At 38.4% G+C, this 15218-nt stretch overlaps 1 protein-coding gene across 1 annotated transcript; it reads right to left on the reverse strand.

The window, feature by feature from the left end:
• Positions 1-329: 329 nt before the first annotated feature.
• Positions 330-14812, reverse strand: LOC106138969 (transferrin). The gene is made up of 11 exons (XM_060953139.1): positions 14567-14812; positions 9513-9621; positions 8495-8622; positions 7409-7560; positions 5795-5939; positions 5145-5293; positions 4133-4266; positions 3172-3384; positions 2292-2486; positions 1435-1850; positions 330-861 (listed from the first exon to the last, which is right to left on the reverse strand). Exons 1-11 carry the CDS (start codon positions 14649-14651, stop codon positions 419-421), a joined length of 2169 nt encoding a protein of 722 aa, XP_060809122.1. The 5' UTR covers positions 14652-14812; the 3' UTR covers positions 330-418.
• Between the last annotated feature and the right edge of the window lie 406 nt (positions 14813-15218).

Here is a 15218-nt window from a genome sequence, read left to right on the forward strand (position 1 = left end):
AGCGCTTTGTCATTTATGATAGTTGGCAATATGGTTTATGGGTCAACGAATGAAGACGCTCGCTACGCTAACGCCCAATAGAATGTAATCACTACGTTATACTAACGCCTAGTGCTGTGCAGTACATTGCTGTTTGGTCGCTCAAAATCAATACGATCACGGTAGCACCAAAGAGAAAAGACGACAAAAAAGAAGTTTCCCTGATAACGGAGGTCAGTTGGCAGTCACTCCACTTTGTTACCTTTTTACTAATTTGATGAATCGTGATCAGTGTGTGTAAATACAGGACGCAACAAATAACGCAACGCAATAAAATAAAACAAATTCCATTAGTTAAGTAGATACAATATGTATTTAAAAATAAGATTTATTCATTATTTTTACCTTCTTACCTACTACAATACAATTCTAAAATAAGTTATAACAGAAATGGGACTAGAGTGAAGAAAATTAAAGATAATGCCAGCGGCGTAGTTTTCGCGGCAAAATTTATGTCAAAGTTGTCACATGAGCTGTCTTTGAAAAGGCTGCGTTCGAAATTCAAAGGAATTTTATCATAGGGATGGCTGTTAAGCATTTCGTCAGTTGCTAATATTCTCGTATTATTATGAAACAAAATATCTAACTGATGATTATATGGGCCGTACATGGAAAACATGGCGTTGTGGAAAGGATAATGTTTGCCAAACAGTTGGTCCAGTTTTGTAAATACGTTGATGACTTCTTGGCGCCTCATTGCTGTTATGTTCTTCGCGGCCAATATGTGGCCTATGTTTGCCCAACTCAGGAAGCAGTACTTTGGGTTTTCTTTAGGACATATTGGCATCAACGTCTCGTAGACCTGAGGTTCTTGTGCTGAAAGTTAAAAAGCCACAATGAATGCATTTATTCATATGTGGATTTTTCTTAACTTTACATGTATCAATTCTATAATAAAGTCATACAGCTAAAGTGGCCTTTCAGTCTTTTTAAAGACTGTTGGCTCTATCTGCCCTGCAAAGGATATAGACGTGAATATATGTATGCGTAAAGTTTTTTATTTAACCTGCTGAAGGTACCTACTAGAGAGTAAAGAAAAAGATTTTGAATATTGTTTAAGAGCACCTAATTCGTGTATACGATGACTGTTACTATCTGTGTTTTTTCTTGGCTATCTTGACTATTCAAGAAAACTGGCACTAAATCAAATTGTCGTCTTTAACCACCAAGGTTTGCAACAGACGAAAGAAATAGAGTGGTCCTATTCTTACGTGCGTAATGGAACGTTATTCAAATACTAATAATTCTTAATCCATAAGTGTGTTTGTCCGCCTTTCACATCAAACCCGATCTCCATGAAATTTTGTAAACATATAGTGGGAAGAAGGATCATAGGGGTACTTTTGAAGGGAAGCCGCGGGAAGTAAGTAATAATAATTCATCAATCAATCCAATTTAGCTTACCTCTCAGTAAATTGAACGTCGCCAAACTAACGAACGCCACATCACTTTTTCCCTCAACAACTGCTCTTAAGGCTTGTTCATCGCCGCTAACAATCTCATCCCCCTCTTTGAAACAATAATTCGTGAACGCATCTTTAACGCTCTGGGTGTAGTTCCGTTTTTCAACGCCAGGGGCGCACACGTCGCTAAAGAAATTTTTGAATTGACAGTTTTGATTCTCGTTTCGATTGATGTATTTGAAAACGGAATGCCAAGCCAGGCCGTCGTAACTCGGGAAAGAGGCTCGTTTCCCGCGCAAAGAGGTTATGTCTGTGATCCCCGAAGATTTTTGGACAATGGCCGCCACGGTACTGGTGTGGTCGACTATTGGAGTTGCTTCGTGAAGGACTGGGGAGACGGAGTAGTCCCTGTAAGCATAACAAAAAGCAATATTGATAAGATGGCAATGAATTACTACGACTAGGGTTTATGAACTTGGGATTCTTTCAGGCGATGGGCTAGCAACCTGTCACTAATTGAATATCAATTCTGTCATTAAGTCTAACAACTGAACGTGGCCTATCAGACTTTCAAGACTGCTGGCGCTGTCTACCTTGCAAGGGTCCTGTTTTTTCTTTGGGGATGACCGAAGTGATAGAAAAAAAATAAAGCGGTTGTGAACGCGACACAGATTAAAAGCTAAGCGACGAACACCTAGAGAAACCACTTTGGCGTTCTTCTTCTTCTTAAATTTTCTTCTTGTCGGTAGAGCTAAGTGCAGCTTCGTCAATTCATCTCCTTCCTTGCGTCAAAGAGGGATAATAGAGATCGTTACGTCCCTTTCTTAAAAGTAATAAAGATCACTTTACCTCATAGCCCTGACCAGCCAATCGCTAGCAGCCACCACCAGCTCACTGCCATCCCTAGCCGCACGGAGGCATTCCTCGACACTGGAGCGCAGTGAACATTGCAAAGGGGGCACTATCCCGTACACAGCCCCAGCTTCTGACAACCATTGGCATTTGTTCGACTCGATCAGGCTACTCGTGCAGAGGGTTATGTGCCTGTTAAGGAAGAAAGCAGTTATGCACGAACAGACACATTGTGACGTCACATTTGACTGAGAGATTGGCGAAAGTGTAAACTTTATTGATATCTTTAACACTGTTGTATATCTTAAACTGCATAAAATATCCGTGTGTGAAACCTGGACTTGACTCAGACAAATCTCAAAATCTGGAGGGTTGGCATCCAGGTTATGCGTCTCTCTGAAGCTTCTGGCCCTCGCCTAGTAGTCCAAAGGCACCACAAGAGACGCTAAAGCCTGAGATAGATCCTGGTCTAGCTCCAGCATGTAGAGAAGATGTCAGAGACCAGCATTCGGAACTTGAAATTAGGTTAAAGACTGCTCATGCCTAGTAAAGACGACTAAGGTACAGGAGTATACACATCTAGGTGCCACAAAAGCACAACTAAAGAGGGTTGATGTCAGGCAGGCTGTCGGTCTTAAAACTGAAGCCAGTGTGATGAGTGATAACTTGGGCAGCGATAGAACTACACATACCCAGAAGGTTGGCATCCCGTCTGGGGCTGTACGCCTCTCTGAAGCCTCTGGCCCTCGCCAAGTAGTCCAAAGGCGCCAGAGGAGGCGCCAAAGGCTGAGATAAATCCTGGTGTAGCTCCAGCTTGTAGAGAAGGTCTCAGAGACCAGCATTCTGGACTTGAAATTAGGTTAAGGACAGCTCATACCTAGGCGGTTGGCATCCCGTCTGGCTATACGCCTCTCTGAAGCCTCTGGCCCTCGCCAAGTAGTCCAAAGGCACCAGAGGAGGCGCCAATGGCTGTGGTAGACCCTGGTGGAGCTCAAGCAACGCAGCTAAAGCGCCGTGCCAATTCTCGGACACTAAGATCGCTCCGTCACTTAGGCTGGAAGCCAGATTCGAGACTGCTTCTGATGCTTTTCTGGAAGACAAAAAAATTTAATGAATTAGTTCTTTATGTGCCGTGTGGTTCCCGGCACCAATAGAGAAAAGAATAGGACCACTCTAACTCTCCATGTCGTAAAAGGCGACTAAGGGATTGGGTTATAAACTTGGGATTCTTCTTTTAGGCGATGGGCTAGCAACCTGTCACTATTCGAATCTCAATTCTACCTTAAATCCAAATAGCTGAACGTGGCCTATCAGTCCGCTCAAGACTGTTGGCTCTGTCTACCCCGCAAGGGATATAGACGTGATTATATGTATGTATGTATGTTAAGGGTGGACAACCCTTATCACTAAGGGGTATGAAAAATAGATGTCGGCCGATTCTCAGAACTACTCAATATGCTCACAAAATTTCATGAGAATCGGTCAAGCCGTTTCGGAGGAGTACGGGAACGAACATTGTGACACGAGAATTTTATATATAAGATTATTTATATGGCAAAACAACGATTGATGGGACAGCTAGTTTTATATCCTATCTATTTAAATGCGAAAGTTTGTATGTCAAGATGTCAGTATTTATTACTCTATATATATAGATATTTGTTACTCTTACACGCAAAAACTTCTGAACCGATTACGATGAAATTTTGTATGTAGGTAGCTGAAGACCCAGAATAACATATAGGCTACTTTTTATCCCGGAGTTCACGCGGGATTGATAGGGTTTCCACGCGGACAAGGTCGCGGGCGGCCTCTATAGTATAAGATAAATAGCTCACCTCTTAGCAACGATGACAGGCCAGGGTCTATGCAGCCAGATGCAAGGATTGGGTTCATCCAGGTCTTGGTAGCTTCCGTCTAGGCACAGATACGCGAAACGATCAGCTGACGCGTGCCCTTCTTTTGATGTAAGCTGTAACAATTTAACATACAGTCACATCTATATCCCTTACGGGGTAGACAGAGCTAATAGTCCCGAAAAGACTGAATGGCCACGTTCAGCTGCTCGGCTTAATGATGGAATTGAGATCCAAATAGTGACAGGTTGCTAGCCCATCGACTGAAAAAAGTATCGCAATTTTATAAGCCTATCCCTTAGTCGCCTTTTACGACATCCATGGGAAAGAGATGCGAGTGGTCCTATTCTTTTTTGTATTGGTGCCGGGAACCACACGGCACTTTTAAGAATTCTTATATCAATAGAAATCTCTTCCAATAGACGCGTGAGAGGAGAGATGAATATTGGAGCAGTATGTTAAATCAAAAGATATTTTTAATATTGGCATGATAATAACTTATGTAATAACTTAAGGCAGAAAGTCCTTTAAGTAGAGACTAAATAGATTAACCGACTTGGTATTACATGGATCTCACAACTTTTTACGGTAGAAAGACTGAGCTGCGAGACTTGGGTTTTTTTACAGGATGTTTTTGATGGCATATACTATTACCACATAGGTAACCACAAAATGCAAAACAACGTTTGCCGGGACAGCTAGTAGGAACTAATCTATTTCAATAGAATAAAATAGATTTATTTTGAAAATTTGATACGAGGTATAACTTGTTGACGTCACATGACCTAAATCTAATTACAACTGGCATATATCAGTATGCATGTGCACTTTATCGCACCGCCAACTTAAAGTTTTTTCTGTTTGGTCAGTTGGTTGACTGGTAGAGAATGCCAAACGGCATTAAGTCCGCCTTTTGTACATTTTTGTGCAATAAAGTTTAAATAAATAAATATGTATAAATGACTTGATATATTTAATCAATCATCTGACTCACCCCAAAGTAAGCTCTGACGTCATCGAGCTCGCCCCACGTGACGTCACCGTGGGACGCCAGACACGCCAACGCCCCAGAGTCGCCCCAGTACGGGTCATTGGTGTCGCAACGACCACTGCATGCGGCACACAACGTGGGGTAACGTCGTTCTGTTGATAAAAAAAAATAATGTCAAAACTGGCGTTAACAAGCGTGTCCCGCCAAAATGAACGCTGTCTAATAAACATTTAGCTCCTTTGCCGCAACTTAATCAGGAGAGCGAAGAAAGTGCTGATATGGAGCCAGATGCATAGGGAACTATAAATGACACTGTTGAACCTGACGTGTCAAATGAAGAACGGACAGCAGAGTGTGGAGAACCTGTTCTACGCCGTTCCAATAGAGATCGCCGACCACCAGCTTTTTTAAGGGATTATTTAAGGGGTGGGGGGGGGGGGGAAATGACATGTTATCTATGATATTTTAAAAATAATCTTGTCTTTATTGTTACTGTCAAAGTTGTGTTTTAACTAGAATAAAACCAATACATTTGGTTTTGCGTTATTATTACACATACATACATAGTAGATACAGATACAGACAGATAGCTAGCAAGACTACGCAAGGGATATAGACGTGACCATATATGTGTATGTTATTTCTAATCTTACTTAATTCAGCATCTCTGGCTTTGTCCAGAAGCCAGGGGCCAGCCTTACAGGAGTTGCCGAAGAACTGGGAGAGCGCCTTTATCCTGTTCTCAGTTAGGGAGAGCTCGGGGTCACACGCTCGTTCCAGGACTAGCGATTCCAGGTACTGTTGGAGGAAAATCAAGAACATGTTATTAATTCAGACCCAACTCATGTTAATATCATTCTGTCATTAAGCATAACAGCTGAACTTGGCATGTCTGTCTTTGAAGACTGCTGGCTCGGTATACTCCGCAAGGAATAAAGACGTGATTATATGCATGCACGCGTGCACATCTATACTTATATTATAAAGCTGAGGAGCTTTTTGTTGAACGCGCTAATCTCAGGAACTAATTGTCCGAATTGAAAAAAATATTTTTGCGTTAAATAGACGATTTATCGAGGAAGGCTTTAGGCTATATAACACCACGCCTCAACTATAAGGAGCGAAGAAATAATGGAAAATGTGAAAAAAAACGGGGAAAATTATTCATCCTTTAGGGCTTCAATGATGCCCAAAGTAACTACTCCACGCTGACGAAGTCGCGGGCACAGCTAGTTATCACTATAATAATATAAAGTCATCCTTTTATACGTGTCTGTATGTACGCACCAATCTCGGAAAGTTAATGACGGATTTTGTTCCCGTTTCAAATGTTGACAAGAGGGTTTTCTGAAAATGGTTTGTATCTGAAAATGGTACCAGTGAGATGCCGGGACGAGTCGCTAGTACTACATAGATAAACACTAGGTTAATAAAACTTGTAGGGGTAAAGGTGTTTTGTGCTTAGGTAGCATAAAAATCTAGACAATAAGTTCCCACATGTAGCGATTCAGTCGCCCGGTTACGTGCAGTTCTTGCGCAGTAAATAATACATACATACATACATATGCTCACGTCTATATCCCATGCGGGGTAGACAGAGCCAACAGTCTTGAAGACTAAATGGCCACGTTCAGCTATTTGGCTTTATGATAGCATTGAGATTCAAATAGTGACAGGTCGCTAGCCCATCGCCTAAAAGACGAATCCCAGGTTTGTAAGCCTATCCCTTAGTCGCCTTTTACGACATCCATGGGAAAGAGATGGGGTGGTCCTATTCTTTTTGTATTGGTGCCGGGAACCACACGGCAGTAGTGAATAATATTTCCTTTTTTATTCCCGATCTCCCAGTTAGCGCAGGACCCGCATTCTAAACACTTCAAACTCTTTATTGAACCATAAGAGTAAAACATACAAAGCAGATAGAGATGGTACAAAGGCGGACTTATCGCTAATGCAATCCCTTCCAGTCAACCTTTAGTCAACACTAGCTGTGCCCGCGACTTCGTCCGCGTGAAATAGTTATTTTGGGCATCATTGAATCCCTCAAGAATGAATAATTTTCCCAGTTTTTTTTTCACATTTTTCATTATTTCTCCGCTCCTCATAGTTGCAGCGTGATACTATATAGCCTGATGCCTTCTTCGATAAATGGTCTATTCAACACAAAAAGAATTTTTCAATTTGAACCATTAGTTCCTGAGATTAGCGCGTTCAAACAGACAAACTCTTCAGCTTTATAATATTAGTATAGATAATCACATACATACCCCTGACAGCGTATCGCTCAAGGGCCTGATATCATCAACTCCAACCCCTGGATGGCAAAGGGAGGCATTCCTCAGCACAGCTGCGAGATAAGTAGAACCATCTTGAAGAATACGACGGTTGGCGACAGCCACAATCGTGCGGGCGTACGGTCCTGGAAAGGGAGTATTGGAGAGTTTTATTTCTGCCGTGTGGTTCTCGTATCCTTCCCACTGATGTAGTAAAAAGCGACGACAGGGAAAGGCTAATAAACTTGGTATCTTATTTATTGGTGCCGTGTGGTTGCCGGCACCAATAAAAAAAGAATAGGACCACTTTTTTTTATTAATGAAGCGTGTTATCAAGTATAAAAAACATTATACTTGATCGAAGGCATACATACACACGTAAGGTCACGTCTATATCCCTTGCGGGGCAGACACTGTGTCATATGATTAATTATCTATGAGTGTCAATGTCATTGTCAAGAGAGATAGACTAACAGTTTGTAACGGAGATATAATAAAACAGTTTGTGATGGCGTCATCATGCGACTGAATCTCGAATGTGTTTTATTTCATAAATTACTATATGAAACAGACAGAGCCAAAAGTCTTGAAAAGACTACCATAAAGACAGCCACGTTCAGCTGTTTGGCTATCGCATTTGGACAGTCTTGAAAAGACTACCATAAAGACAGCCACGTTCAGCTGTTTGGCTATCGCATTTGGACAGTCATGAAAAGACTACCATAAAGACAGCCACGTTCAGCTGTTTGGCTATCGCATTTGGACAGTCATGAAAAGACTACCATAAAGACAGCCACGTTCAGCTGTTTGGCTATCGCATTTGGACAGTCATGAAAAGACTACCATAAAGACAGCCACGTTCAGCTGTTTGGCTATCGCATTTGGACAGTCTTGAAAAGACTACCATAAAGACAGCCACGTTCAGCTGTTTGGCTATCGCATTTGGACAGTCTTGAAAAGACTACCATAAAGACAGCCACGTTCAGCTGTTTGGCTATCGCATTTGGACAGTCTTGAAAAGACAGCCACGTTCAGCTGTTTGGCTATCGCATTTGTAATATAAATAGGATTCGTACTCACTAGACCTGCTCCTCATTTCGTTTGTGACCAGCACGTCGATCTTCGCCCACTGGGCTGCCACCAGGTCTTCGGGGCTGAACACTCCGAAGTCTACTGAACCTTTGCTGATGCGACGAAGGCAGTCCAGTCTGGAAAGGATAGAATAGAATAGATTTGTTTTCAAAATTGGATACAAAGTATTAGTTATTGATGTCACATAGTCCATTCTGGAAAGGATAGAATAGAATAGATTTATTTTCAAAATTGGATACAAGGTATCACTTATTGACGTCACATAACTTAAATCTAATTATAACTACTATCCCGCTTCTAAAGCACATGTGTAGAAGAAGCGGAGGAACAAACTACACTGCAGCATTTTTATCGGACGTCAAGCCCATCGCCTAAAAAAGAATCCCAAGTTTGTAAGCCTATCTCTTAGTCGCCTTTTACGACATCCATGGGAAAGAGTTGGAGTGGTCCTATTCTTTTTTGTATTGGTGCCGGGAACCACACGGCAAATTTTAAATTTTTATTTATATTGTTAATTTAATTATGGATGACCATGGTCTCCAGCCCCCAAAACTGTTTAAGTGCTGGGAACCATACGGCACTATAAAAACAAATACCGTAAAAACCTTTCCTTTTTGCCATTTAATTTCTAGTTAAAAAAAAATGTTATGGGTGGACAACCCTTATCACTAAGGGGTATGAAAAATAGATATAAGCCAATTCTCAGACCTACTCAAAATGCTCACATAACTTCACGAGAATCGGTCAAGCCGTTTCGGAGTAGTACCTACGGGAACGAACATTTACGAGAATTTTATATACATACAAAGATATTGTTGTGAAAAGGTGGACTGTATGATTAGATTAAATAAAATTAGATATTATAATGAAAAATGACAAAACTTGTGAACAGTCGAAATGGTACTTTTTATTGGACATTAGTGACAGACATAAAAAATTAAAGAAAACATAAGGGAAACAAAAAAGGTTGTCATAAAAATAGTTCACAACAGATATCAGTACTAACCTGTCTGTTCCAAGCACACACTCGATACCCGACTTCTCCCGATCTAAAACAGGACAGTGCCGGGCCGCGCGCTTGTACGCCCCTCGCCCTTCGACCACGCATAGTCGCACTGAAATTAAAAAAAAAAATAAAAAAAATCATAGGCAGGAGCTATTGATTAATTTGTATAGAAAAATAAAGTATTTTTGTTAGTTTGTTAGTAAAACTGTGGTCTGATAACTTTTATTATAATTATTAAATTTAATGAATTAATTAAAATAATGTTTATTGAAATGCTATAATTATTGGTTAATGATTAATAATTAATTAAAATTTAATAATTTTAATTAATTTATTTCGCGATTATCCAATCGGTAGTTAATTATAAAGAGACAACAAACAAACAAATAACTTTTGCATTTATACTTATTAGTTAGGATTTATAATAGACACCTTTACCCCAAAGTGCGTTCGTCAAGGCCAAAAATATATTAAGTCAAAATTAATAATTATGTAGGCATTTAAGTAGGTATAGTATTTATATGAAAAAATTAATTAAAATTTGACCCAAAACCTCTACACAGCCTTGGAACGGATTTAAGTAGATACCTCATTTATTCATTCATACTGCACTATTGTCTTAGCTTGACAGGTAAAAAATTATAATCCATTGATCGCCTACGCTTGTCCCTAATCGTTTAGTAAATTAATCGATCAAATTATGTGTTTAGCATCGCCTACTTACAAAGTAAAATGATTGGGTAATCTTTAACTGCTCATACATAATGCAATTATTAATTTAGAAGTTTAATTTACAGCGAAATGGAAATCTATCTATCTAATATATTTAAACGAGCAATTCTTTTTTTTTTTATTTATTATCATTCCAAAAAAAAAACATCAATTACAATGGTACACATAATGCATTAGGTTAAAACCACAAAGGTTTGTTGTGTACTAATGCAGTACATACTTGCAATGCTTGTATATATATAATCAGGATCTCGGAAACGGCTCCAACGATTTTCATGAAAGTTACAGATTAGGGGCTTTTCGGTTCAAGGAATCGATTTATCAAGGTCCTAGGTTCGAGAAAAGCTCGGTTCCCAAGATATACATATAATCATTTTAAAAACCGCGTTTTGAGAAACTATATCAGCGCCCGTCTCTGGCAGACCGAGCAAAGCTCGGTCAACCGGGTACTTAGTTTAATACCAGTAGAAAAAAAGAATTGTACCACTCCGTCTCTTTCCCATGGATGTCGTAAAAGGCGACTAAGTGATAGGCTTACAAACTTGGGATTATTTTTTAGGCGATGGGCTAGCAACCTGTCACTATTTGAATCTCAATTCTATCATTAGGCCAAATAGCTGAAAAGCACTTAAAGGTGATTATATATGCATTTGCAATGACGCGAAGGAAGGAAACAGGAAAAATAAATGCGAGTTAATTTATTTGACAACTTGATTACTTGTAAACTAGAAATAGTTGGGTAAAACATTCAACGGTCACGTGATCATCACCTATGTAGGTAAAACCAGAGGTAATCATCATCCTGTAATATGTCCGGGTTACATCCTCATCACTCTGGAGAGTCACCCCCTTTTTAAGCCCCTCTCCCCCTTTTTTGCAATTAAAATGAGGGCGTTCTTCATCAGGGTCAACTCAACCTCTTCTTGTAACTCCTGGCTTTAGTCCCGGTTGCATCCTCACCACTCTGGAGAGGAGCCCGGGGTATGCCTTTGACCATGGATCCTGGATTGGGTGAGTCAGGGTTTTACACGAAGCGACTCCCGTCTGACCTCCTGGTGGACCTGGTGTTCTTTGAATAAATTCTTTTTACTTTTACTTTTACTTTTTACTTTTTACCTCCGCAACCTTTGCAGGGGAACCTAACCCGTATCGGATCGATCATGGTTACATCCACTCGCTTGAATGTGCAGGTTTCCTCACGATGTTTTCTGTGGTAAGTTTTATTTATTGTGGAGTAAAGATTATCTATACTAATTTTATAAAGCTGAAGAGTTTGAAAGAAAGAAAGAAAGAAAAATATTTTATTTGATATCACAAACTTAACTATACTAAGTAACAGATTTTACAATTTGTGCGTTTTTGTGAATATCAAAAAGTTATCATTATCATTGTTTGTTTGTTTGAACGCGCTAATCTCAGGAACTACTGGTTCGAATTAAAAAATTCTTTTTGCGTTGAATAGACCATTTATCGAGGAAGGCTTTAGGCTATATAACATCACGCTGTAACCATAAGGAGCAAAGAAATAATGGAAAATGTGAAAGAAACGGGGAAAATTATTCAACCTTGAGAGCTTCAATGATGCCCAAAATAACTATTCCACGCGGACGAAGTCGCGGGCACAGCTAGTCAAGATTCAAACGAATTTACTTATTGTAGACAAAAATAAACATAAGTACACTTATTAGCATATATTTTCCTGACACGTTAAAAATATCACGTCACACACAGCCTGGGTTTCTATCACTATTTGAATCTCAATTCTATTATCAAGCTAAAAGGCTGAACGTGGCCTATCAGCCTTTTTAAGACTGTTCGGCTCTGTCTATCCCGCAGGAGATATAAGTATACGTGATTATATGTATGTATGTATTATTGTATAATGAAGGGAAAGGTCAATAAACTATATAGTTTCATCTTTATATCTAACGGGGTAGACATAACCAATAGTCCTGAAAATATTAGCGCAGCTCGTAAAGTAAATGATTTAAAATGTGCTACAAAAAGACAAGCTTCCTCATATTTTCAGTAAATAACTGGAACAAAAAATTACAGTTCTGAGTAACATACTCGTAACAAGGTTTAGTAACCGGCGCGGGCGCAGGTATTCCCCATACAACTTGTGTGTTGTGAAACAAGTTTCCTCATTAATAATCCTTCTTTCCTTATGCCTTGAGGTTGCCGGCATTTAAAATTAGAAAGAAATGAAAATTTTTTCCTTATTTAATTAAAAACTTTACTTATAGAAAGGATTTAAAACAACCACAAAACTTCTTTTTTGACTAGTGTGGGGAAAAAAATCTTTTTCCTCCTGGCTTTAGTCCCGGTTCTATCCTCAACGCTCTGGAGAGGAGCCGGGGTATGCCTTTGACCATGGATCCTGGATTGGGCGAGTCAGGTTTTTACACGAAGCAACTCCCATCTGACCTCCGCAACCCTTGCAGGTAAACCTAACCCGTATTGAATCGACCATGGTTACACATCCAGTCGCCTGAATGTGCAGGTTTTCTTCCTCGCGATGGGAGGAGACGATTATTTTGAGTTAAAAATTTTTAATGGCTATTTTTCTTTATTCAATAAGTTATCTATCTTCTAAATATCACTACATAGTATAAAACAAAGTCGCTATTTTAGTCTGTTTGTCTGTATGCTTAAATCTTTAAAATTACGCAACGGATTTTGATGCGGTTTTTTGTAACAGGTAGAGTGATTCAAGAGGAAGGTTTTTATGTATAATTTTTTCCGAATTTTGCACCCGTGCGAAGCCGGGGTGGGTCGCTAGTAAAAGTATAAAGTGAATGACTGACTGACATATTAACACTCGGCTCAAACCGCTGAGTTTAGAAACCTTGAAATTTGGCGTGTAGGTTCTAATATGTGGTCTAGGAAACCGCTGGGTCTAGACTTGAAATTTGGCGTGTATAAGGTCTAGGGCTGCACTAAGAGAGGATTTCCCAAAATTCCCGCGGGAATGTGTATTATGGTGATTTTATTGTTGAATGCGGGTGTCCCCTAGTGTTTGCTATTATAAAATAAATTAAAATACTTAAGTTTTTAAGTAGCAATCAATTTATATTATTCGAGTGCTATGTAAGATACTCCGTATTGATGCAAAATTATATAAAAAAGATGACCACAGTCCGGTTTTGTGACCTTGGCGGTGGCCGCGTGACCTCACAATGTTTCACAAGTAAATAATGTGTGTTCAATTTCCTTAAGACAATAGTGGTTTGTCGTGATAAATCTTCTACATACATACATAAAATCACGCCTCTTTCCTGGAGGGGTAGGCAGATACTACATCTTCCCACTTACCACGATCCCAGCATACTTTCCCTTAATCCACACAGAAGTATGTATATATATGTATATATAATATAAATATAATGTTTCATTTTTAATTTACCTACGAAGAACTTGGTTTGATTTTACGTATTTTTTTTACCCGCATATTCGCCTTAACTAAGTATAAACCGATTTTGATAACTACCAAATTATATTTTGTTAGAAAGGAATAAAGGCCAAGAGCGGCTTCCAAGGTTGTCTCATAAATAAATTCATTACGTCAATATTTTATTGGAATTTGGGAAAAATTCAGGAGATAAATAAATAAATAAATCATTTAGGTATCTACGATTTACAGGACCTACAAAATTTATAAATTTATTATGAGTTTTGTTTCTTTTTTCTCTTTTTTTTTTGTTATAATGACAAAAAATAAAAACATGTTAAAACATTTAAAACTTTTAGATAAATTTGTTCTCGAAATACTGTTAAAAAAATAATAATTACAAAATTATATACATATTAGATAGTATCTACCTAAATAAGGCAGTTTCGGTATTATTTACGTTCGTTATTTTTTTTTTTTTGGCGGACGTGCTGACTTTTCAGTATCCGATTCCTAATTTAAAAATTCAAGAAGAAGAACAGTGTATGGGTGATTAAAATATTGAGTAACCACAGATTTTACCAAAAGCACAATTTTTTCTATATCTGTGCCATATTTCATGAAAATCAGTCCAGTAGTTTTGGACCTTTTTTGGTTACAAACATACAAAAATATGTACAAATCTTTTCTCTTTATTAATGGTGTGGATATGGATGAAGGCAATAAAAGTGTATAATACCTAATTAGCCCTAGGCTAACGTGTATACCTATAATTATTAACACAATTTTCAAGTATAGGTATTATACCAGTTTACAGTTTTCTATAAAAAAAAGTTTACTTTAAATTTTTCAAGTTTTTTAAGCAGTGTCATTTTATTTCCTTGTTTTAATTTATTAGTAGGTAGGTTTTTCAAAAATGGTATATTCTTACAGTTTCCATTAGTTCCTGAACCGGTCCCTTGTGAATGAACACCACTCAAAAAATACACAAAAAATATCACAGCTAATTTTGGCATGTTCGCAGAATATTAAAAAAAAATTGATTAAAAAAAAGTTCTCAAGTTCGCGCCAAAAGTCACGTCATTTGTAAATATTTTTTTAATTGATTAACTTTTTATTAGGACGAAGCCACACGTCGCCCTTATGCTTATATTAAATGCGAACTGAGTATGTATTCAAGGCAGTATGGTCTTGAAACAACAATATTACAAAAAGGTATAATACAACCTGTTTTAAAAGGTCGCTTGTTTAAGCAGAAAGATAAGCATGAGTAAGTTAAGGTAAAGCCTCCTGAATTTACCAGTTTTGTTGCAATATTTTGGGGTTTTTCGAATACAAATTAGTTTTGACGTAATAGTTAATCACTGTTTAATGATGTAAGCAAGTCAGAGAGCATTTCAATAAATAATAACGAAAAACGGTATAAAAGTAGGCAGTTTAACTGCCTCTTGATTACCGAATTGTCTAAACAATCAAATATTGCAGTATATAATAGCGTCATCCATTGTTCATACAAACTAGATGCAGAGGTTGATAAATCTGGCAAACAATTGTGTTGGTTTATTTAATGAACAGATGAATTT

The sequence above is a fragment of the Amyelois transitella genome, chromosome 31 (assembly GCF_032362555.1).
Source record: "Amyelois transitella isolate CPQ chromosome 31, ilAmyTran1.1, whole genome shotgun sequence".
Lineage (NCBI taxonomy): Eukaryota > Metazoa > Arthropoda > Insecta > Lepidoptera > Pyralidae > Amyelois > Amyelois transitella.